General features: G+C 43.0%; 1 protein-coding gene across 1 annotated transcript in view; it reads left to right on the forward strand.

Annotated features, from left to right (window-relative positions):
* Positions 1–7,932, forward strand: part of LOC115155687 (5-hydroxytryptamine receptor 2A-like) — a 29,606-nt gene extending 21,674 nt beyond the window's left edge. The window contains exons 2-3 of the mRNA XM_029702574.1: positions 259–459; positions 6,943–7,932. Of these exons, the coding sequence (XP_029558434.1) occupies positions 259–459; positions 6,943–7,799 (1,058 nt within the window). The 3' untranslated portion in view covers positions 7,800–7,932. The remainder of the gene's footprint in view (positions 1–258; positions 460–6,942) is intronic.
* Positions 7,933–27,285: the final 19,353 nt, after the last annotated feature.

Genomic DNA, 27,285 nt, shown 5'->3' on the forward strand with positions numbered 1-27,285 from the left:
ATGTGTTTTGGTCACCTCATAAGAGGCTTTTTAGTGGATATTATTACCCAACAACTCTGTTAAAAATGTCACAATGCCACTGCAAATGTGTTTTACAACCAACTCCAATTTCATAAAAACTAATCTGTGTTAAAAGTCTCACATACTGTATATTGTGTAACTGGTATTCCCATTACAAGACAGCCTTGTGTAATCTCTGTTTAATTCCGCTGTAAAAAAAGAAAGAGTTAATTGTTTTCTCTGTGTTCCCACCTACAGACTACAGGTGGCCCCTGCCCTCTGACCTGTGCCCTGTCTGGATCTATCTGGATGTGCTGTTCTCCACAGCCTCCATTATGCACCTGTGTGCCATCTCTCTGGACCGCTACATCGCCATCAGAAACCCCCTCCACCACAGCCGCTTCAACTCCCGAACCAAGGCCCGCCTCAAGATCATGGCTGTCTGGACCATCTCTGTGGGTAAGAAACAGGAAGAAAAGCCTGTACAAGTACACTACCTGTCACGTCCTGACCAGTAAAAGGGGTTATTTGTTATAGTAGTTTGGTCAGGGCGTGGCAGGGGGTGTTTGTTTTGTGTATTTCGTGGTTTTGATGTGTGTTCTATATTTTCTATTTTTATGTTCATTCTATGTTCCCTATCTATGTTTTGTATTTCTGTGTTTTGGCCTGGTATGGCTCTCAATCAGGGACAGCTGTACTTCATTGTCGCTGATTGGGAGCCATACTTAGGTAGCCCTTTTTCCACCTGTCTGGTGTGGGAAGTTGATTTTGCATTGCTGTTTGTAGCCTGAGAAACTGTTCGTTCGTTGTGTTGCTTCTTGTTTATTGTTTTGCTGGTTCACCGTTTATATTAAAATATGATGAACCGAACCCACGCTGCGCCTTGGTCTCACTCTAACGACGGACGTTACACTACCGTTCAAAAGTATGGGGTCACTTAGAAATGTTATTGTTTTTTGAAAGAAAAACACATTTCATGTCCATTAAAATAGCATCAAATTGATCAGAAATACAGTGTAGACATTGTTCATGCTGTAAATGACTATTGTAGCTGGAAACGGCTGATTTTTTATGGAATATATACATAGGCGTACAGAGGCCCATTATCAGCAACCATCACTCCTGTGTTCCAATGGCACGTTGTGTTAGCTAATCCAAGTTTATCATTTTAAAAGGCTAATTGATCATTATAAAACCCTTTTGCAGTTATGTTAGCACAGCTGAACACTGTTGTACTGATTAAAGAAGCAATAAAACTGGCGTTATTTTAATGGACCAAAAAATGTGCTTTTCTTTTAAAAATAAGGCAATTTCTAAGTGACCCCAAACTTTTGAATGGTAGTGTATATGCTGCTCCCTTGAGAGAGACAGACAGAGACCATATGTCTGTATTTGTTAATATAAAGTGTGGTCGTCGGGTGAGGGGCATATTTAGAACCAAGTGTTTGTAAAACTTCCCCACATTTGAACATTTTACTGTTGGATATGGGCAAGGCAACAGGCGCCATTGGGTGAGAGCAAAGGAGGGATGGAGGCTGTGAATGAGGGAATGAAAGGAGAATGACTCATAAGCAACTGTAATTTGAGTTTCAAGGTCTATATTATTTAGTGTAAAAGCCAAGGCGACTGAACAATCAGGACTTTATAATGGCCTAGTTGATATCCAGCTGATCAAGTCAATGGCCTAGCATGAAAAGGAAATCATTGAGCCACTAATACAGTCTGGTGCATCAAACCGTCAGACTTAGCTCCATACAGAACAAACATGTGTCATATACAGTGGCAAGAAAAAGTATGTGAACCCTTTGGAATTACCTGGATTTCTGCATAAATTTGACATAAAATTTGATCTGATCTTCATCTAAGTCACAACAGTAGACAAACACAGTGTGTGTCACATCTGTCGGAAGGAGCGGACCAAAACGCAGCGTGTTGAGTGCTCATCTTCTTTTATTTAGATAAAGTGAACACTTAAACAAAATATAACACAACGACATACGACAGTTCTGTAAGGTACACGGACTATACGAAAAACAACCACCCACAACCCACAGGAAAAAACAGGTTGCCTAAGTATGGCTTCCAATCAGAGACAACGAAAGACACCTGCCTCTGATTGGAAACCATACTCGGCCACACATAGAAAATGAAAACTAGAACAAATCCCCATGAAACAAACCAACCCCAAAACACACAAAAACAACACCCCCTGCCACACCCTGACCATACTACAATGACAAATTACCCCTTTTACTGGTCAGGACGTGACAGTGTGCTTAAACTAATAACACACAAATTATTGTATTTTTCTTGTCTGTATTGAATACATCATTTAAATATTCACAGTGTAGGTTGGAAAAAGTGTGTGAACCCCTAGGCTAATGACTTCTCCAAAAGCTAATTAGAGTCAGGAGTCAGCTAACCTGGAGTCCAATCAATGAGATGAGATTGGAGATGTTAAAGCTGCCTTGCCCTATAAAAAAACACTCACAAAATTTGCTTTTGCTATTCACAAGAAGCATTGACTGATGTGAACCATTCCTCAAACAAAAGAGATCTCAGAAGATCTAAGATTAAGATTTGTTGACTTGCATAAAGCTGGAAAGGGTTACAAAGTATCTCTAAAGGACTTGATGTTCATCAGTCCACGGTAAGACAAATTGTCTATAAATGGAGGAAGTTCAGCACTGTTGCTACTCTCCCTAGGAGTGGCCATCCTGCAAAGATGACTGCAAGAGCACAGCGCAGAATGCTCAATGAGGTTAATAAGAATCCTAGAGTGTCAGCTAAAGACTTACAGAAACCTCTGGAAGATGCTAACATCTTTGTTGACGAGTCTACAGTATGTTAAACACTAAACAAGAATGGTGTTCATGGGAGGACACCATGGAAGAAGCCACTGCTGTCCAAAAAAAACATTGCTGCACATCTGAAGTTCACAAAAGAGCTCCTGGATGTTCCACAGCACTACTGGCAAATTATTCTGTGGACAGATGAAACTAAAGTTGTGGTGTTTGGAAGGAACACACAACACTATGTGTGGAGAAAAAAAGGCACAGCACACCAACATCAAAACCTCATCCCAACTGTAAACTAGGGTGGAGGGAGCATCATGGTTTGGGACTGCTTTGCTGCCTCAGGGCCTGGACAGCTTGCTAGCATCTATGGAAAAAGGAATCCCCAAGTTTATCAAGACATTTTGCAGGAGAATGGAAGGCTATCTGTCCGCCAATTGAAGCTCAACAGAAGTTAGGTGATGCAACAGGACAACAACCCATTAGACAGATGTAAATCAACAACAGAATGGCTTGAACAGAAGAAAATACGCCTTCTGGAGTGGCCCAGTCAGTCCTGACCTCAACCCGATTGAGATGCTGTGGCATGAACTCAAGAGCGCGGTTCACACCAGACATCCCAAGAATATTGCTGAACTGAAACAGTTTCGTAAAGAGGAATGGTCCAAAATTCCTCATGACCGTTGTGCAGGTCTGATCCGCAACTACAGAAAACGTTTGGTTGAGGTTATTGCTGCCAAAGGAGTGTCAACCTGTTATTAAATCCAAGGGTTCCCATACTTTTTCCAACCTGCGCTGTGAATGTTTACACAGTGTGATCAATAAAGAGATTAAAAATTATAATTGTTTGTGTTATTAGTTTAAGCAGACTGTGTTTGTCTATTGTTGTGACTTAGATAAAGATCAGATAAAATGTTATGACCAATTTATGCAGAAAGCCAGCACACCTAACTATTTCTGTATCGAAGCTGAAGCTGCTGCTAAAATGAGACATGCCCTGCTGTAGGAGTTTCATCAACTTTTAGGGTTCAAATAACCAGACGTAAATTTGTATATAATTTAAGAATATTAGAGGGTCGATCAGATCAAAAATAAAAACTGCCTGTCAGATTTGTGTGGCTCCTTTCCATTGCTTCAAACCAATGCCTCAATACCACCACTGATGATCCAGTCATGCTGGTCAATACCACCACAAATGATCCAGTCATGCTGGTCAATACCACCACAAATGATCCAGTCATGCTGGTCAATACCACCACTAATGATCCAGTCATGCTGGTCAATACCACCACAAATGATCCAGTCATGCTGGTCAATACCACCACTAATGATCCAGTCATGCTGGTCAATACCACCACAAATGATCCAGTCATGCTGGTCAATACCACCACTAATGATCCAGTCATGCTGGTCAATACCACCACAAATGATCCAGTCATGCTGGTCAATACCACCACAAATGATCCAGTCATGCTGTGTAGACCCAGGTAGGCAGGGAGAGACATTGTCACATAGAACCAGGGAAGCAGAGAGAGACAACACACAACGTGGGGAGGAATGAACCCCTGATATGACTCACCATTCCACAGGTTCCAGGCCCCAGGTGGAAAGTTATCATATGATACGCTGCTGCCTGCAAATTAAATAAGATTATGTCACTGCTGCTTATCTTCATGTTATGTATCATCCCCCTCTCCTCTCGACCATCTGTACACGGCAGACCGAGAAAGAGAGAAGAGAAATAGAAGCTGAAGTGTAGCTGATGTTACACAGAACTGAGATGATGTATGCTGTTAAACAAACCCTGGAACACAGTGCTGCTACTGCCCAGCCTATGTACAAGACTCCTACCACAGAGAGAGATCACTGAAGACCTTACAAAATCCCACCTATACACAGAACACACGTCTACACGTACACACCTCATCCTGTACAACGAATGTGTGCAAGCACGTACACATATTACGCACTAACAAAGTCACACACACACACACACACACACACACACCCTCACACTGACACACACCTCAAATCGCCATGACCAAGGAAAGTTCCTGGGCCATGACCAGGACATTAAAAAAAAATAATATCAACTAATCATTTTTGTAAGACTGCAAAGCTCAATTAAATAATAATACTCTTTGGTCTTTGTAACCTGCAGTCTTTCTCTTTCTATTAAATCATTCAGGAGCTTCCTACAGCTTCCTGTATTTCTGTCATGTTGTGATGTGTCTTCCCTGGAGCTGTATCTCTCTCTCTTCAGACACACTGGGTATAGCTTCCTAGAGCAAAGCAACACGCAATTACCAAAGGCATAACAATGTACATGTTGGCATCAGCAGTTCAATGTCAATGTAACTGCCACAGAAAGATTTTGTGCAAACATGGAGGGATAATTAGCTGAGCTGTATTTATTGGAATAAATTTCTCCTCCTAGCATTTCTTCTTCCTAAGGTTAAGCTCAAGTTTTGGGAAGGTTGAGCTGATCCTAGGTCTGTGTCTAGTGTGATCTCTAACCTGGAGCTCAGTGTATCTGTGGCTCTGGTGTTGACGTGTTAGTGTGGAAACATGGCAGAGATGGTTGAGATGTCTGGATCAGGTGTGTGTTCTTTGGCCTGTCTCCAACTGCTGGGCCAGGGGGTGCTGCTCTGCTTTACAGAAACCACTGAACACACCCAGGGAACCACTGAACACACACCCAGGGCACCACTGAACACACACCCAGGGCACCACTGAACACACACCCAGGGAACCACTGAACACACACCCAGGGAACCACTGAACACACACCCAGGGAACCACTGAACACACACCCAGGGAACCACTGAACACACACCCAGGGAACCACTGAACACACACCCAGGGAACCACTGAACACACACCCAGGGCACCACTGAACACACACCCAGGGCAATGTGAAGCTAGTCCAAACAACCTGTAATACTAGGGAAGAATGAAGTAAAGATACAGGAACATAAACAAAGGCTTACATTAAGAAATGTTGGACTTAAGTCATATGATTGATTCAGGGTTCCATGGCCATCTGGTAGCAAAATATTGTCTTGACTCTTTCAACTGCTTCCACATCCCAACCCACACACAATAAGAAATCTCTTTCTCAACTTGCTAATACTCTTGACGAAATTGCATTTTTGCATTTTCTCTAAGCCAGCCAAAAAATCGTGGTTAAGAAAACATCAACTCAAAGAAAAACTCCACCTTTCTCTCTCCAAGCCCCTCTAGAGGAAGGAGATTGTCAGGGGGAAAAGAAAGAGAGGCAAAATGTCTATTTAATTTCAGAATTCTGCAAGCGTGTTGATGGATATTTGCCTCTTAAATTTGACAGGTCTGTAGTAAAATTGTGAAAAAACGAGGGACTATTTAATTCCTTCAGATCTGGATGCCAGACCAGACAGAATTGGGGAAATAGGCTAATGCCCTTGCAAATGTGAGGTTGTAAATCATTGAATCTGTTACCAAAGCCTAAAGCGATGTGATCTTAATTGGAGCTGGTTCTGGCAACCGTCCCGTCTATTTTCCTGGTCTAAGCCCCAAAATGGCCGTCAGTTTCAGGCCAGTTGCACTCCCTCCCTAAGGTTATTAGTCTTTGCGTTTCACTGTGTTGCAATGGGGATGAAAGCCTTAGTGAATGGCTCCAGATGCTTCTGTCCCTCTCCCTCACAAATCCAGTTATTGGACACTAATGACACTAATGCTGGGCCTGTGAGGGGAAATTGCAGGGTTTATCTGTCCTGGTGGGCACACAGTGGTGATATGAGGACTATTGCATTATTGATGCCAGAGAATCCAGCCGTGGTGGATTGATTTATGGTGGGAATGAGCAACAGGTGTGCTTTGCCCGTAGAATGATCTGTACATTATAGGGCCAGACTTTTTGATATTACTGGCACAATCTTGAAGTGCCACAGTGCTATTTACCGTTTAGGCAGAGACAAGCTGTACAAAATTGCTTTTACTTTTTCAATTTGAAATCTTAAATAAGAAGTGGAACACACATACACACACACATGTAAACACGCATGCACACACATACACACACACACACACACACACACACACACACACACACACACACACACACACCTCATACTAAACTAACCTCTCTCTCCTCTGTGTCTTTCTGTAGGTATCTCCATGCCCATCCCCGTCCTAGGCCTGCGGGACCACACCAAGGTGTTTAAAGAGGGCAGCTGCCTGCTGACAGACGACAGTTTTGTCCTGGTGGGCTCCTTCGTGGCCTTCTTCGTCCCCCTCACCATCATGGTGGTCACCTACTTCCTCACCATCAGCGCCCTGCAGAACGAGGCTACTCTCTGCCTGGACCAGCTGGTGCCCCGGCCCAAGAGGATCGCCACCCTGACCCTGGGCTTCCTCCCGCAGGGCTCACTATCCTCAGAGAAGCTCTTCTTCAGGCGTTCGCTCAGCCGTGACACGGGAGGGGTAGGAGGAGGGGTCGGCGGGGCCGGTGTGGACCCGCGGTACGGGCGTCGCACCATGCAGTCAATCAGCAACGAGCAGAAGGCCTCCAAGGTCCTGGGAATGGTCTTCTTCCTGTTTGTGGTCATGTGGTGTCCCTTCTTTATCACCAATGTGTTGGCGGTGGTGTGCGACCCTGTGAACTGTGATCCGGGGGTGATGGGGGGGCTGCTGAATGTGTTTGTGTGGGTGGGATACCTCTCCTCAGCCATCAACCCTCTGGTGTACACTTTGTTCAACAAGACGTACCGTGCAGCCTTCTCCCGCTACGTACGCTGCCAGTACAGCCCAGAGAGGAAGCCTCTGCAGCTCATACTGGTTAACACCATCCCTCCGCTGGCCTACAACTCCACCCACCTGCCCCTGGAGGAAATGGGGTCCCTCAGGAATGGGGTCCACAGCAGTGGAGGACCCAGGGACTCCCTTCGAAACCTTGTGAGGACCAAATCAAACTCAGACAAACACAAGGCAACCAGGGACAAAGATGAGAGCATCAGCTGTGTGTGAGGCTGTGAGCCTGTAAGGACTCAATCTCCCATAATCCTAGTGGAATGTGCTGGGTTTTTATTAGATTTCCCATGTCAATCTTGTTTTGGGAGGGAAACACTGGGAACGGGGGTTCCTGTGCTGGCAGTGGCAGTTCTAGACCATTTCAACTGGGGGGGGGGGCAAGCTGTAAGCTGGGGCCAGTTGTACTGTTAGAGGGGCCAGTTACATTGGACGTTATTGTTGTCATATCGTTTTGCATGTGGTACGATACTGTTGTGTTCCGCCTAAAGCCGTCCCTCTAGAAAATGTGTGGGTTAAATTAGTGTTCCGCGTTGCCACTGTCTAATAATGGATGTAAAAAAAGAAAAGTCATTAACCGAAGAGAAAGACCTATCTTGTGATCTTGTGTTTTCCTTGACGCGGTATTAAAATACAGAAATGTGTAATGGTGGGATGTAGGCTAAATGAAGATATGTTGAGGGATTCCTAAGCATAGCTCAATGGACTAAACAACCTTACTTTAAAGGCATGGGACTCATTTGAACTAAGTGTTGTTGTACCTACAGTATGATTGATGTGATCTGTTGTTATAACTCCTCCCTCTTATTCATTAGGAAACCCACCATCTCGACTTTACTACGAGGTCCTTTGATCTCAACCCTACTCAAGCGTTGAACTGATGTTTAAAAAATATATATATTTGAAAAAATATCTTCAATAAAATGTTGATGTTGCCTGGGTAATCACGTCTAACTCCAGTGGAAAGAGTTTGGTGTTATTTGATGGAGTTTACTGTGGCATCGATATTACCAGCCAACGTACCACTTTCTTCTTGACACAAATGAAATGATTTCTGTTTCCGATCAAAGTAAAATAGAAATTGAAGCCTTTATGAGTGTGTGGTAGTCATTTTCTTAGTGTGTATGTCTGACTGGTCAAAGCAGACCTGGTTTTTAACTGCAGACCAAGGAGACCAAGTGTTTGGGCAAAGTACGATAACACTTTAATAATAAACCATTTCTAAGGGATTACAAAACATTTCAGGTATTTACAAACAGTATGTTCACCATTTATTAATCATTACTCCCACATTTGTAAATGTTAGTAAGCTAGTTGTTGATAAATGTATACATATTTCCTTAAACATCCTGTGTTGTGTGATTGTTCTTTTACCAGGTACTGCAGGAATGTCTACCAATGGCATGCCCATCGTTTTGTGAGAAGCTGCAACCTGATCTCATAGTTTCAATTACACTGGTCACTCAAAACATTTATGAAGTATTTATGAAGCATAAATAGCGCTCGCTTTAGATTAGGGGCTGCAACAATACTTTACCAATGATTAGTAAATGGTTTATTAATGTGGGAGTAATGATTAATAAATGGTGAACACACGCTTAATAAATTGTTTATTACGGACCCTTAAAATAAAGTGTTGCCAAACTAACATCTCATTTAGGAGTTTTATCCTCAACACTTGGGGGATAAAACGTGTTGTTCGGTAACACTTATTGGATAGATTTACACATGAATGGACACACTCACGCACATGTGCGCACGTACACACACACTTTTGTGATTTGAATAAATTAGAGAAGCCTATGACTGTGTTTTCAATCTGCTTCCATCTGATTATCACACACAGACTGAGTGACACAAAATAAATATTCACAGCACTTCTAAAAAGTGAAGCTGTTTGTGCCTGTAGGGGAGTCTGTCTGTCTGTCTGTCTGTCTGTCGGTCTGGTCTGGTCTGGTCTGGTCTGGTCTGGTCTGGTCTGTCTGTCTGTCTGTCTGTCTGTCTGTCTGTCTGTCTGTCTGTCTGTCTGTCTGTCTGTCTGTCTGTCTGTCTGGTCTGGTCTGGTCTGTCTGTCTGTCTGTCTGTCTGTCTGTCTGTCTGTCTGTCTGTCTGTCTGTCTGTCTGTGTGTGTGTGTGTGTGTGTGATGCAATTAAATTGCTTGTCATGTGAAAGTTTGAGTGCTTGTTTGGGTGAATGTCTGATCAAGTGTCTCATAATGTTTATGAGATAATGATGATCATTAATGTATGAGTCATATTCATAAAGGCAGTGTGTGGTGGCGTGAACCGCTAGTCCCGTGGCTACTATGTATTAGAATTAGCTTAGAGCACTATGTGGACGCGCGCCCATGCGCGCGCACACACACACACACACACACACACGCACACACACACACACACACACACACACACATAATTACCCTTCACCCATCTCTTAACCCACCTTTCATGCTCCCCAATGCCTCTTCATTGAAGTTACCCCCTCACCACTACATTATTCACAAAGGCTGTCAGCCTGATCATTATAACTTCTTCACCATTTAACAACATACAGTACCTGGATGATTCTCCAACAAGACGTAGGAACAGGTCATGTGCCATCAAGAAAAGAGCAAATGTCCCAAATGTCACTTGCCTAGTTAAATAAAGGTTAAATAAAAAGACCAAAAATGGCCCAATCAGCATTACTTAAAACCCAACCTAAGTACATAATAGATACATTATAGTTACAACATGAAGGCCATTCCCAGCCTGGAGACTGTGGTCAGATGGTCCTCCCTCTCTTACATCATAACATGACTCAGTAACCTATGGTAACGTTAGGAGAAGTCGAGGAGAGAGCTGCAGGGGTTTCATTAAGGTCACGTTAATTCAACAATTCCACTGGAATCCCTTCAGAGCTGGGTGGGGAGAAGGGATGAATTGATTCGAAATATGAGGAGAGGGAAGGAGGGAGGGAGAAGGACAGAGGAGAGAGGAGAAAGAGTACGGTAGGCACCTATCCTATTCTCAATGGTTTCTTTTAGGGACTGAGCTTGTGTCAGTCTATGAAATGATTAAATCAGGAAGTGAGAGAAAGAGTGGGACTGGATAATGGGGAGAAAGGAGCATAGGAGACCTAAAGAAACTGAAAAGGGGATAAAAGAGAGGGAAGAATGAGAAAGAGAGCAAGAGAAAGAGAGCAAGAGAGAGAGGGAGAGAGAGCGCGAGTGAGAGAGCAAGCGAGAGAGCGAGAGGGAGATGTTTTCAGAGTGCTAGCTACTGTGGTCCTAGTTTCAATCATAAAGGTGGACAGGTGAGGGTTTTGTAACAAGGCTGAGGTGTTTATCCTTTATTTCAACAAGCATTTGAAAATGTTCTCACAGAGAAGGAATGATTACTGTTTCTATCAAGGGCTTTAATCTCTAATTAATCTCATTCAAACTGTTTTCCTGAAAACAGTTTTTGTGTATTTGGCTCTCATTTTCACAGCAGCAGAGCAGTTTAATCGATTCCTTTTCATCTCTCGCTATATACAAATTACTCATATTTGATAAATAGGCATATAAAGTGCTTGGAGGAGGGATTAATATTAAAATGGATTTTACACAGACAAAATATCAATATGCATTTTAATACACATCAATACACATTATATATCAGCAATGAGATACTGTATAACTGAAAAACAGAGTGGAATTTCAAACAGACCGAAACATTTCAGATCAGATTCATAGTTGTGACATTTACATTATCGGTAGGAATTTCAATCACCTGGTACTCTCCATATTCACTTCGCACTCTCTACGCACAGCACACACAGTATGTTACATGGCTGTCATAATAAGAACAATTTAATACGCACTTCACTCTCTGGCCTATGGCAGTCATTAACCGGCAGTCAAACATGATGAAGTGGGTATGACGCACACAGCAAAGCACCCCCACAACATGATGCTGCCACCCCTTTGCGTCACGGTTGGGATGGTGTTCTTCGGCTTGCAAGCCTCCCCCTTTTCCTCCAAACATAACGATAGTCATTATGGCCAAACAGTTCTATTTTTGTTTCATGAGACCAGAGGACATTTCTCCAAAAAGTATGATCTTTGTCCCCATGTGCAGTTGCAAACCGTAGTCGGGCTTTTTTAGGCCGGTTTTGGAGCAGTGGCTTCTTTCTTGCTGAGCAGCCTTTCAGGTTATGTGTCAGAACTGTCGTAGAAGAGAGAATGGGACCAAGGCGCAGCGGGTTGCGTGCTCAACATATTTATTATAAAAAATGCGAACACCACGGAAAAACAATAAACAAACTAACGACAGGAACAGAGAAGCAGGCTCAACAAAAGCAGTGCTCTCAAACAACTACCCACAAGTGACAAACAAAACACACACCTATTTATAGGACTCCCAATCAGAGGCAACTAGAAACACCTGCCTCCAATTGAGAGTCCAGCACCCAACCTACACATAGAAAAACTACCCTAGAACATACACATAGAAATACAAACATAGACCAGTGACCAAAAAAAAATGTAATACATAAATAAACTACCCTCTGCCACATCCTGACCAAACTACAAGAACAAAATATACTCTATACTGGTCAGGACGTGGCAGTACCCCCCCCCCCCCCCAAAGGTGCAGACCCCGGATGCACCTACACAAAACACAGAAAACCCCCAAAACAAACAGAAAAATCCCCCTTAAACTAAAGGGAGGGAAGGGAGGGTGGCTGCCGTCAACGACGGCACTGTGCTACACCCCCCCTCCCCAACCCACCTATATCGGAGGCGGCTCAGGTGCGGGACGTGGACCCCGCTCCACCCTCGGCATCGCCCACTTAGGTGGCGCCCCTGGCCGCTCCGGAGGACTGGTGGGCGACCCTGACTTCGCCCGGCTGGCGGGCGACCCTGGCTGCGCCCAGCTGGTGGGCAACTCTTGCTGCGCTCGCCTGGCTGATGGCCCTGGCGGCTCCGGCCTGGCTGGCGGCTCTGGCGACTCCAGACTGGCTGGCGGCTCTGGCGGCTCCAGACTGGCTGGCGGCTCTGGCGGCTCCAGACTGGCTGGCGGCTCTGGCGGCTCCAGACTGGCTGGCGGCTCAGGCGGCACCAGACTGGCGGGCGGCTCTGGCGGCACCAGACTGGCGAGGCTGGGCTGACGCCCTAGAAGCCTGATGCATGGTGCTGGTACAGGATGTGCCAGTCTGGGCACACGCACCTCAGGGCTAGTGCAGGTAGCGGGAACAGGCCGAGTCGGACTGGGTTGACGCACTAGAAGCCTGATGCGTGGGGCTGGTACTGGACGTGCCTGCCTGGAAACACGCACCTCAAGGCTAGTGCGTGTAGCGGCAAACACTGGACCGTAGAGGCGCACTGGTGGTCTCAATCGCAGGGCTGGCATCACCCCTACTGGCTGGATGCCCACTTTTCCTGGCACATGCGGGGCGCTGGTACTGCGTGTACCGGCCTGAAAATACCCGGCCTCGCCACAGCACCCATCACCCCAAAGCACGGGACCTGTCCAGTATGTCTCTGCCCAAAAAGGGTACGGGGAGCTGGCCTGGGGCTCCATCCTCGCCCCGCCAAACTGCCCTTGTGCCCCCCCCCAAAAAATTATTGGGGCTGCCTCTCGGGCTCCCTTACCAGCCGTGTTCCCCGGTCCTCGCCAGATTTCCTCCGCTGCTTGGTCCTGTTGTGGTGGGTAGTTCTGTCACAACTGTCGTGGAAGAGAGAATGGGACCAAGGCGCAGCGGGTTGCGTGCTCAACATATTTATTATTAAAAATGCGAACACCACGGAAAAACAATAAACAAACTAACGACAGGAACAGAGAAGCAGGCTCAACAAAAGCAGTGCTCTCAAACAACTACCCACAAGTGACAAACAAAACACACACCTATTTATAGGACTCCCAATCAGAGGCAACTAGAAACACCTGCCTCCAATTGAGAGTCCAGCACCCAACCTACACATAGAAAAACTCCCCTAGAACATACACATAGAAATACAAACATAGACCAGTGACCAAAAAAACCCGTAATACATAAATAAACTACCCTCTGCCACGTCCTGACCAAACTACAATAACAAAATATCCTCTATACTGGTCAGGACGTGACATTATGTTGATATAGGACTCGTTTTACTGTGGATATAGATACTTTTGTACCTGTTTCCCCCAGCATCTTCACAAGGTCCTTTGCTGTTGTTCTGGGATTGATTTGCACTTTTCACACCAAACTACATTCATCTCTAGGAGACAGAATGCGTCTCCTTCCTGAGCGGTATGACGGCTGCGTGGTCCGATGGTGTTTATACTTGCGTACTATTGTTTGTACAGATGAACGTGGTACCTTCAGGCATTTGGAAATTGCTCCCAAGGATGAACCAGGCTTGTGGAGTTCCACAAAAAAAATTCTGAGGTCTTGGCTGATTTCTTTTTATTTTCCCATGATGTCAAGCAAAGACGCACTGAGTTTGAAGGTAGGCTTTGAAGTACATCCACAGGTACACCTCCAATTGACTCAAATTATGTCAATTAACCTATCAGAAGCTTCTAAAGCCATGACATAATTTTCTGGAATTTTCCAAGCTGTTTAAAGGGACAGTCACCTTAGTGTATGTAAACTTCTGACCCACTGGAATTGTGATACAGTGAATTATAAGTAAAATAATCTGTCTGTAAACAATTGTTGGAAAATTGACTTGTGTCATGCACAAAGTAGATGTCCTAACCGACTTGCCAAAACTATAGTTTTTTAACAAGAAATTTGTGGTGGTTGAAAAACTAGTTTTAATGACACCAACCTAAGTGTATGTAAACTTCCAACTTCAACTGTATATATATATAATAGCCAATCAGCGTTGAGCTAAACTGACTAAGTTCAACTGTGAATGGTCCTGGTGCACCAATAAAAAAAGTGTCAAGGGAAGCCAGTTTGGATTTGGCTTCACACAAATCACATCACAGCAAAACGTAATGACAGAAAAAAACTTTAATTGTTAACCTCTTGTTGTGTCGTCCTCTGGGGGCTAGCAAAAACGTTTTAATAATCAGCCCCTTCCTAAATAGCCATGGATGGATATAGGGTTTTGGACTTTATTATAGTGATTCTGATCCAACCATAAATTCATACATTGTGCCCCTGGCCTGATAGGATGGAAGTTTAACATGTAGCTAGATGTATACTGAACAAAAATAAAAACGCAAAGTGTTGGTCCCATGTTTCATGAACTGAAATAAACTATCCCAGAAAATGTCCATACCCACAAAAAGCTTATTTCTCTCAAATGTTGTGCACAAATTTGTTTATGTCCCTGTTAGTGAGCATTTTTCCTTTGTCAAGATAATCCATCCACCTGGCAGGTGTGGCATATCAAGAAACTGATTACACAGTGTCACGGGTTGTAACGGCCGTCAAAGGGAGTAGACCAAGGCGCAGCGGGTTGAGTGCTCATTAGAACGTTTATTTTAATAAACTTGAACACGTAACAAAAAAAAGAATACGAATGACAGCTAAACAGTTTTGCAGGCTAACCCTAGCAGTGCAAAACAACTTCCCACAAATCCCATGACAAAAACAGCCCTCTTAAATAAGACCTTCAATTAGAAGCAATGAAGAGCTTCCAATTGAAGGTCAACCTCATCAACTAAACATAGAAATAGAAAGACTAGACCATAGAAATATACTAACAGAACATAAACCAAAACCACGGAACACTCTAAACAAACACCCCTCTACATAAACACATATCCCAACAAACCCCCGAACCACATAAAACAAACACCCCCTGCCACGTCCTGACCAAACTACAATAACAAATAACCCGTTTACTGGTCAGAACGTGACACGGGTGTTGTAAGGATTTGACCAAAATGCAGCGGGAATGTGTATACTCATCTTCTTTTATTCGGCAGAAAGAAGGAAAACTGAAACAAAACACACGTATACAAAACAACGACAATAACAGTCTTGTCAGGCACACAGCTAAACAAGAAACAACTACCCACAAAATCCCATAGAAAACACACCCCTCTTAAATAGGACCTTCAATTAGAAGCAACGAGGAGCGGCTGCTTCCAATTGAAGGTCAACCCCATTAACTAAACATAGAAATAGAAAGACTATAAAGAACATAGAAGTATACTAACATAGAACATTAACCACAAACCCCGAAACACATAAAACAAACACCCTTCTTACATAAGAACATAGCCCAACAAACCCCGAAACACTCTAAACAAACACCCCCTGCCACATCCTGACCAAAATACAATAACAAATAACCCCTTTACTGGTCAGGACGTGACACACAGGTACACCATGTGCTGGGGAACATAAAAGGCCACTCTAAAATGTGCAGTTTTGTCACACAACACTATGCCACAGGTGTCTCAAGTTTTGAGGGAGCATGGAATGTCCACCAGAGCTGTTGCCATAGAATTGAATGTTCATTTCTCTACCATAAGCTGCCTCCAACATCGTTTTAGAGAATTTAGTAGTATGTCCAACCGGCCTCACAACCGCAGACCACCTGTAACCACGCCAGCCCAGGATCTCCACATCCGGCTTCTTCACCTGCGTGATCGTCTGAGACCAGCCACCCGGACAACGGATGAAACTGAGGAGTATTTCAGTCTGTAATAAAGCCCTTTTGTGGGGAAAAACGAATTCTGATTGGCTGGGCCTGGCTCCCAAGTGGGTGGACCTATGCCCTCCCAGGCCCATCCATGGCTGCGCCCCTGCCTAGTCATATGAAATCCATAGATTAGGGCCTAATGAATTTATTTCAATTGACTGATTTCCTTATATGAACTGTAACTCAGGAAAATTGTTGAAATTGTTGCATGTTGCTTTTATATTTTTCTTTTATATTGTTCAGTAGTTCAACATGTAGTTTGACTGGCCTGGCGCATCATTGCCCATGAAAGGAAGTTAGGCTAGCGAGTAAGCATTTTAGCCAGGTAGCCTAGGACAACAAAAAATAAAAGCCTGTAATGTGTGACAGAGTCATAGACCTTTTTCAGTAACATGAAAAAGAGGAGAATGGTATTGGCGTTTCTCTTCAAGTAGGGTGAGTCAACAAGTGTTTTCTACTTGCACACACACACACACCCTAGGGTTAAATGGCGGGAACCAGGTTATCGAGATTTACCGGGAATTACTGCCCAAAACCACTCTCTTTTCCTGGGATAAATAACTGTGAGAAACCGGTAAATGATTTCTATGAACAGCATGGCGTGAAATAGAACTGTTCAATTATGTGTGATGTCTAAATCTGGCTTATCTACGGCCTCTGCATCATGAATCATCAACGCTCAGGGTGGGGACAGACAGCCCATCTCAATATGTAGACCTATCATCTTATGGTAACTTTTTTTCTTGTGCCAGGTTGGCCACATTTGCTGCAGCATAGCCTATGCTATAGTAATATCAATGTAAGTACCGACGCCGGGGATGAGACGCACGTACGGGGAGTCAAACATTTAATAGGAACAGACAGCTAACAGGACAGAAACAGCGTCAGCACACTGGTATACAAGGACATATGAACATTAATGCTGAAGCTGGGAACCAGACAGATATAGGGAAGGTAATGACAGAGGTGATTGAGTCCAGGTGAGTTCAATAGTCGCTGATGCGCGTGACGGGGGGGAAGGCAGGTGTGCGCAATGATGATGGCAGGAGTGTGCAATGCTGGGGAGAAGAGCGGTAGCAGGCGTGACAATAAATACAGAAAACGCCTCTAATTTACCCATCTCCATCTGGCTTTCAGGGGTCACCTTATTTTTTTATTGTAAAGATTATTATTTTTTACATTTCAGCTGCAATTTTAAAACAGCCTATCACTCAAATATCATTGCTTTAAATCAGTGTACACGGGAGCACTCTCTTGCAGTCTTTCTCTCTCTCTCCATCAACTCCATTGAAATGGCATCCAAAATATATAATCCTGTTCTAGATTGATATATAGCTCTATATAGAGATGTCCTAGACTACATTTTTCAGGTAATAAATTCAATGCAGTATTGGCCTTATATTTAGCTAATTAACGATGGGTTATGCATAATAAGCTTCTAACTTATAGCCTCTGTCTCTAGCGCAATATGCACGCACCTGTGCTCCTCTGGCCTCTCCTTAAAAAAATGCTTATTTTCAAGAAGATTGAATGGTTACTGGATGTGTCTGAATAAATAACTGCTGTAGCTTACCGCCATGTTCTCTTCTTTCAAACTCCTCGTTAGTTTTATTGGCTGCTTTATTTAAAATTCAGCAAGAGCTTGCTGATTGTTAAATAAAGCAGCCAATAAAACTCACAGGTAGTGGTTGTCTATAGCATGGAGGTTGTCTATAGCAGTTATTTATTCAGACAGTAACCATTCAATCTTCTTGAAAATAATTGAAAGCCATCTAATTATAGTCCTATATTATTCAAGGGTGTTATTAGAATGATGAAGATAAATGAGAAGTTTTGTTGTCCTTAACTGTTGAAAGCGATGAAGGAATAAAGCAACAATAGACAGAGAAAGAGGAGGTAGCCTAATAACATTAGAGAAAATATTATGAACGGTATATATGCGTCAGTCTACTAATAATTCAATTAAGCCCTATTTCAAAACTAAAATCACATTTGCTAGCCTATTGGGGTGTAACGTCGTCATATATGCTGGACCAAGACGCAGCGGGTTGAGTGCTCATTTTATCTTTTATTGTGACACTGACAAAACAAAACCGAACAGTATTGCAGGCTAACACAGCAGTGCAAAAACAACTTCCCACAAGGGACAGGTGAAAACAGGGCTACCTAAGTATGACTCTCAATCAGCAACAACGATGTACAGCTGTTCCTGATTGAGAGTCATACCAGGCCAACACAAAGAAATACACAACATAGATAGAGCATAGAAATACACAACATAGAACATAACCAAAACCCCGGAATACTCTAAACAAACACCCCTCTACATAAACACATATATCAACAAACCCTGAACCACATAAAACAAACACACCCCTGCCACGTCCTGATCAAACTACAATAACAAATAACCCCTTTACTGGTCAGGACGTGACATGGGGCGATAGGTAGCCTAGCCGTTATAGTGTTGGGCCAGTAGCCGAAAATGTTGCTGGATCGAATCCCCGAGCTGACAAGGTAAAAATCTGTCGCTCTGCCTCTGAACAAGGCAGTTAACCCACTGTTTCCCTGTAGGCCATCATTGTAAATAATTTGTTCTTAACTGACTTGCCTATGTGACCGATGTGAAATGGTTAGCGGGGTGCGCGCTAATAGCGTTTCAATCGGTGACGTCACCTGCTCTGAGACCTTGAAGTAGTTGTTCCCCTTGCTCTGCAAGGGCTGTGGCTTTTGTGGAGCAATGGGTAATGATGCTTCGAGGGTGACTGTTGTCTGTGTGCAGAAGGTCCCTGGTTCGAGACGAGGAGAGGGACGGAAGCTATACTGTTACACCTAGTTAAATAAAGGTTACATTTAAATACTGCACCAGAATCGCACATTCTCCCCCTGCTTTATCATGGTTTGAACGATGTGTGTAATTCCAGTCCATATAATACAATACCGTAATACAGTTCACAATCAAAAAGATTAGCCTACTGGAGCTAGTTTAATTTATTTATCCAAGAGAACATATAGCTAGCTACATCTATGGGCTTGTATGTTTTTCTGTTGTGCGTAATGTGCAGTAGACTATATCATATACATATTGGATAAAGGCACAATCATTTCGGCTTTTTTTGGGCTTGGGCTCATTAAAAATACTTTAATGTAGGCCTCATAAAATGTATTTAATTTATTGCTCATCGGGCTCAGGTAGCGTCGGGATTGAATTTTCGATCAAAGCTCTAATCAAATCCAGACATAGGCCTATTTACAGTATATGCTTTATAATGCTTTTGAATGACACTTCCGGCGTTGGCGGGAAGTACCGGGTTACCCGGGAGAAAAGTGATTTATTCTCGGGATGGAACATTTGTAAAATACTGAGAAAATATTCAACCCTAACACACACACTTCACCAGACAGATTTTGGTCACTGTCTTTGTGATAAAACAAAGGTGTGGTTGAATTTATTGTGCTGCTGTGCCTTATTATTGTCTCTGCCTTAGGCCCATCAAGGTATCAAGGCATATGAACTAACAGGTTACATAGCAAACAATGCAATTATCACAACACATATAGTGGGAAGAAAAAGTATGTGAACCCTTTAGAATTCCCTGGATTTCTGCATAAATTGGTCATAACATTTTATCTGATCTTCATCTAAGTCACAACCATAGACAAACACAGTCTGCTTAAACTAATAACACACAAACAATTATACATTTTCATGTCTTTATTGAACACACCATGTAAACATTCACAGTGCAGGGTGGAAAAAGTATGTGAACCCTCTTTACAAAACTGTTTCAGTTCAGCAATATTCTTGGGATGTCTGGTGTGAACCGTTCTTTTGAGGTCATGCCACAGCATCTCAATCGGGTTGAGGTCATGACTGACTGGGCCACTCCAGAAGGCGTATTTTCTTCTGTTCAAGCCATTCTGTTGTTGATTTACATCTGTCTAATGGGTTGTTGTCCTGTTGCATCACCTAACTTCTGTTGAGCTTCAATTGGTGGACAGATAGCCTTCCATTCTCCTGCAAAATGTCTTGATAAACTTGGGAATTCATTTTTCCATCGATGATAGCAAGCTGTCCAGGCCCTGAGGCAGCAAAGCAGCCCCAAACCATGATGCTCCCTCCACCATAGTTTACAGTTGGGATGAGGTTTTGATGTTGATGTGTTGTGCCTTTTTTCTCCACACATAGTGTTGTGTGTTCCTTCCAAACAACACAACTTTAGTTTCATCTGTCCACAGAATAATTTGCCAGTAGTGCTGTGGAACATCCAGGAGCTCTTTTGCGAACTTCAGATGTGCAGCAATGTTTTTTTTGGATAGCAGTGGCTTCTTCCATGGTGTCCTCTCAAGGACACCATTCTTGTTTAGTGTTTAACGTATTGTAGACTCGTCAACAAAGATGTTAGCATCTTCCAGAGATTTCTGTAAGTCTTTAGCTGACACTAGGATTCTTCTTAACCTCATTGAGCATTCTACACTGTGGTCTTGCAGTCATCTTTGCAGGACAGCCACTCCAAGGGAGAGTAGCAACAGTGCTGAACTTTCTCCACTTATCGACAATTTGTCTTACCGTGGACTGATGAACATCAAGGCCTTTAGAGATACTTTTGTAACCCTTTCCAGTTTATGCAAGTCAACAAATCTTAATCTAAGGTCTTCTGAGATCTCTTTTGTTCGAGGCATGGTTCACGTCAGGCAATGCTTCTTGTGAATAGCAAAATCAAATTTTGTGAGTGTTTTTTTATAGGGCAAGGCAGCTCTAACCAACATCTCCAATCTCGTCTCATTGATTGGACTCCAGGTTAGCTGACCCCTGACTCCAATTCGTTTTTGGAGAAGTCATTAGCCTAGGGGTTCACATACTTTTTCCAACCTACACTGTGAATGTTTAAATTAGGTATTCAATATAGACAAGAAAAATACAATAATTTGTGCGTTATTAGTTTAAGCACACTGTGTTTGTCTATTGTTGTGACTTAGATGAAGGTCAGATCAAATTTTATGTAAAATTTATGCAGAAATCCAGGTAATTCCAAAGGGTTCACATACTTTTTCTTACCACTGTAGGTTGTAATTTGGCAATTTATTCCTGGCTTTGCTTCCCAGGTGATTTTACCCATGCATCGCTATTGTCAGCAGTGGACAGTTTGATTGTTTGGTTACAACTTCAAGGGAGTGCATGCGAGTTTGCGGACAAGCAACTCAGGACACAACACACACACACACACACACACATACACAGGTGCTAAGGTAACATATCGCACACACGCACGTCAGCCCAGTTATTAGGTCATTTATGTGTTTGCCTGGGAAGTAATGTAACACAAAGCTTTAATCATGACAGGTTTTCCTCTCTAATGTCTTCAGTGCTCAACCGTTAAAAGAGGAGCTTTAACCTCACATGGTAACTATGAGATGAAAAACAGATTTACTCTCGGTCCAGATTCAAGAATCTATTGGATGCTTTTCAGAAAGCAAAACAGGATAATAATTCCAATGTCCTTACATGGATAATGCTTTTACTCCTTCACAAACACAATTTATATCTGTTATCCAGTAAACCCAGTATAAACAGTATGTACAGTATATCCAGTTAAACATCTAGGGAGCCATTTGACATGTTATAAATCATGCACTTTGGCTAAGCAGTAGTGGAGGTTATACAAAATTACTGATATAACAGTTAAGGTAGAGCAGAGCTGGGGAGAGTCTTACAATGCTGTCTTTGCTCCAAGGTCCCTCCGTATAGCCTAGTGAGGAGCCCAGCACCAGTCCAGTGAGTCTTAAATGTCAAGAGGTTTATGAGCCCAGAGGCAATCATCAGAGATCTGACAGGTTATTCTCTACCGTATATGTTCAACTAGCTTTGATACTCTGAATGCTCTCTTCAAAGCAGTGTTACACAACCGGTGGGTCACAGCTAGTTCCAGTCTCTGTCACACAGCTAAAGTCTGAGGGATATATTCCTAGAAATATTGTTTTCTTTATCAGTACATTTTAAATGAATTGAGAAGGGTTGCAGCTTCAAAAGGTTTAGGAGACTCTGCTGTAGGGGTGTCTCTTAACAAAGGTCGTGGTTCACAAGGACTCAGCCCGTTTCATTTGTGACTCTTTTACTTGTGTGCAATCACTATGGTTATTTAAGGGATAGTTCACCCAAATTACACAATCATGGATTGCTGTCATACCTTGTCCATAGACTGCTTACAGGGTAAGGAAACCAATGTATAATTTTGTAATTTGGTTGAACTAATCTAATCTCCCTTTAAAGAGTCTCAAATGTTCCACCCTAGACCTTCAAATCAACATTTCTTTAAGTCTTAAATAGTTCATCAAAAAGGAATATGTTCACATATAAATATTTTATCCAAGGAGAGGATGGTCAACTGTAATGAGTTTACCACAGCTGCGGCTCATCAAAAGCTACAACAACTGAACCAGACACCAAAATCACAAAGACCAATAGTACTGAATGGGGAGTCCTAAGTGGTTTAAAAGTTTCAACAGGCTTCCTCTGTCATTGTCTCCTTTCCTCCATCTCTTCACTGACATGAAAGCCCAGCCTCAGTTAAAGCAATAACTGAGAGGATGATGCTTGTTAAAGGGAAACTATTTGGGGTGTTTTTCCAGTCGTCCTACCTAATTAAGAGTGATGAGAGGGTGATTCAGACATAATTATGCACTATAGTTTGTATTTTTCATGCCGGGAGAGTTCAACCAATGATGTCAATGGTTGATTGAGCCTGCCCTCTAATCTACAAATGAATGGAGACATGTTTTGTAGCAATTATTGTGGCCTTTGTGTTTCGCCGATTGTACGATCACACAAGCAGTGAGTAGATATGGTTATCCTTGTTCAATAGAGCCACTGGACTTGTCTCAACGATGTTCCTATCGGCAAGGACATTACAGGATATCTAGGTTGACTAGTTTTCCCTGGCTTTGTGAAGACTACAGCCTGCCGGGAGCCATACTTCCTTGTTACCAGCCTTAAAGGCAGGCTTTTCAAAACAGGGGTGGTACTGGTTTACAGGTTCACAGGAGCTACAGTATGTTATCGTGCACTGTCTATCCGAGATTGCTAAATAATTAGCTACAATGGCTACTTCTGAAAATTCTTCTTTCCAAGAGGTGGACGACAAAACATTTTTTTATGTTCTTTTACATAGGAACATACAGCCCTATTTATTTGAGCCGGAATACACTGAAGACAAGTTGAGACTGCGAGAAAAATAATTGCAAGACCAGCAAGTAGTGGCCGCAGCCTAGACCAGCTGGACCAGGACTAAATGACAAACGAATAAGTTGTTTTGCTGTCAGTAGCTATCAACATAAGCTCTCTTTTTACACACTGTTTAGTACAGTCAGTGGTGTAAAATACTTAAGTAGTACTTTAAAGTATTTTTCCTTAAATTGTTTTTTGTAATATATCTGTAATATACTTTACTATTTATATTTTTGACAACTTTTACTTCACTACATTGCTAATGAAAATAATGTGCTTTTTTACTCCATACAAAAGTGCTCGTTACATTTTTTATGCTTAGCAGGACAAGAAAATGGTCCAATTCACGCACTTATCAAGAGAACATCCCTGGTCATCCCTACTGCCTCTGATCTGGGGGATTTACTAAACACAAATGCTTAATTTGTAAATTATGTCTGCGTGTTGTGGTGTGCCCCTGGTGGACAACACCAGCACGGTGTGGGACTGGCAATTAAGAACAGTCTTCTACCCAGCTTGAACGAAACACCTGTCGGTATAAGTGAAAGACTCATGTCTCTCCGTATCCCCTAGCCAACATGCGTTATGCTACTCTTCTCAGTGCATACGCACCAACGTTACCATCTGAAAATGAGGCAAAGGACTGCGTCTACCAGTCACTAGATTAGGCCCTTCACCGCATTGCCAGGAATGACAAGATCTTTCTGCTGGGTGACTTCAAAGCTAGGGTGGGACAGAACAACAGGATATGGAGCGCTGGGTAGGCATGGTGTTGGCCAGTTCAATGAGAACGGCATGAGACTGCTAACTCTATGTGCCGAACATGATCTCATCATCCCTAACACCTTGTTCCAGCAGAAGAACAAATATAAAACATCATGGATGCACCCACGCTCCAAACACTGGCACCTAATTGACTACATCATAGTGAGACATTCTGACACTAATGACGTCCTGCTGACACGTGCCATGAAGTGTACAGAATGCTGGACAGATAATTGTAGGATACTGGCTAAACTCCAGGTGAGAATACGTCCCCTCCAACGCCTGCAGAAGTCCAGTAAGAGGCGTCTGCACTGTATCCGGCTTGAGAAAGCTGCAGTAAGGGACGAGTTCCGTTGCTCTCTCGCTGAAAGGCTGAGGGAGACTGAGCCTCTTCTGAGCGCAGAGGACCCCATGGACCAGAAGTGGGTATCTATTAGCTCAGTTCTATATCAGGCAGCGGCCCACTTCATTGGCTACAGAGGTATAAAACATCAGGACTGGTTCGATGAGAACTCTGACACCATCACAGCCTTACTGGACATTATGCACAAAGCGCACAGGGCTACTTTCAACAGCCCCACATCTGCTACCCTTAGCAAGCAATGGCGTGCATCATGCAAGGAAGTGCAAACAACCTTGCGTGCAATGCAGAACGAATTGTGGACAAATACGGCACAGGAAATCCAAATTTATGCCAACAAAAACGACATGCACAATTTCTACAACTCAACTAAAGCTCTCTATGGCCCTAGGAGTCGCTTCATCACCCCAATGAAAACAGCTGATGGGCTGATTCTCTAGATCCTGATGAGTTCCGCTGGCCTCTTTGAAGCACTACTCAATCAGCATTCTCCTACAGACCACTCCATCCTGGAAGAACTGCCTGTCCGTCCTCCCATTCAAGACCTCAACCATTCGCCAACCTTCCAAGAGGTGTGATCAGCGATCCGTTCCGTCAAGAACAACAAGACTCCCGGTGCTGACAGCATCCCGGCAGAGCTTCTTAAGAAGGGAGGTTACTTCTGCACCAAAACGCTTCACCAGTACATCACTGAGGTTTGGGACCGGGAGATCGTCCCCCAACAGTGGCGGGATGCAAAGATTGTCACCATCTATAAGAACAAGGGTGACGAGTCCATCTGCGGCAACAGCCGGGGGATATCCCTTCTGGCTGTTGCCGGCAACGTCCTGGCCAAGTTGATGCTACACTCTGGTGAACAACATCACAGAGGAACTGCTGCCAGAGTCACAATGCGGCTTCAGATAGAACAGGAGTACGGTCGACATGATATTCACGGCACAGAAACTCCAGAAAGTGTTGTGAATAACATCAGGACCATTTCATGGCCTTTGTCAACCTCTAAAAGGCCTTCGACACTGTAAGCATGGACTACTATGGGGCATTCTACTCAAATTTGGCTGTCCAGACAAATTCGTCAACATCCTTTGCCAGTTCCATGATGGGATGATGGCTCAGATGGCCATAGGAGGGCAGGAGTCAGTGCCCTTTGGAGTAAGTATAGGTGTGAGGCAGGGGTGTGTGCTGGCACCGGCACTCTTTAACATCTTCCTCCTATGTGTCATCCAGCTTCTCCACAAAGAGCTTGAGCACAGCAGCGGTGTTGCGATGGACTTCAGGCTGGAGGGAAACCTATTTAACATCAGGAGGTTCCAAGCAACCACCAAGGTTTTGATGGAGTGGATTCTTGAGCTGCACTATGCTGATTTGATTTGGATCTCTTTTAGTCCCCATTTGGACTAATCTTCCAAGAGTCCATAAACATTAAAATACAATTTATATACGAACACATTTTCACATATAACACACTATTACAGACATACATAAAATACTAACATAATGAACCAATAAATACTCAATCTAAAAAATATTGATTCTTCATCTACTGTAATCCCACAACATTTCTGTGTATTATATTTAAATCGTTTTAAAATAATGTTTCAATTTCTATATTGAATGTCACAGGCGTCAAAATGAGTAGACCAAGGCGCAGTGTGTATAGTGCTCATTTTAAAACTTTTAATGAAGACACTTGAACCAAAACAATAAAACGACTGACAACAGTTCCGTAAGGTACACTGACAAAACGGAAAACTACCCACAAAAAACAAAGGAAAAACAGGCTGCCTAAGTATGGCTTCCAATCAGAGACAACGATAGACACCTGCCTCTGATTGGAAACCAAACCCGGCCAAAACATAGAATGCCCACCCACCTAATCACACCCTGGCCTAGCTAAACAGAGAAAACACAGCTCTCCTAGGTCAGAGCGTGACATTGAAAGGTTTCTGGTTTGCTCAGTTAATTTATTCCATTTCTTTATTGCTCTAAATCGACATGTTCTTTTGCCTATTTCTCTTTTGTCTGGATAACGCATAGATGGTGGACAATCTATTCCTAGTATTTACGGAATGTCTGTCTCTTACCAACTGAATACCGTTTTAAATTATGTATATAATGAAATAAGCATGTTTTTTTTTCAATTATCTTGTCGATTGATGACCAAGAACATTGTGCATGACTGCAACAGAAGAACCATATGTCCACCGTAAAACAATCCTTGCTGCTTTGTTCTGTGCAATCTGCAGCCTCCTAACTTCACTTGATGCATTTCCCCAGACCACAGAACAGTAGTTCACCTGACTCAATTAATGCTTGTGTTATTTGCTTAAGAATTGTTCCTGGTAAATATTTAGCTATCCTTCTGATTATGCATGCTGTTTTAATAAAAAAAAAAATGTTTACAGATTAGTTATGAGACGACCATGATAAGCAGTTGTCTACAGTGAGGGAAAAAAGTATTTGATCCCCTGCTGATTTTGTATGTTTGCCCACTGACAAAGAAATGATCAGTCTATAATTTTAATGGTAGGTTTATTTGAACAGTGAGACAGAATAACCAAAAAAAATACAGAAAAACACATGTCAAATTGATTTGCATTTTAATGAGGGAAATAAGTATTTGACTGAGATTAGGCGCACACTCTTAAAGGGAGTGCTCCTAATCTCAGTTTGTTAGCTGTGTAAAAGACACCTGTCCACAGAAGCAATCAGATTCCAAACTCTCCACCATGGCCAAGA

This window comes from Salmo trutta, chromosome 20, assembly GCF_901001165.1.
Source record: "Salmo trutta chromosome 20, fSalTru1.1, whole genome shotgun sequence".
NCBI classification, from domain to species: domain Eukaryota; kingdom Metazoa; phylum Chordata; class Actinopteri; order Salmoniformes; family Salmonidae; genus Salmo; species Salmo trutta.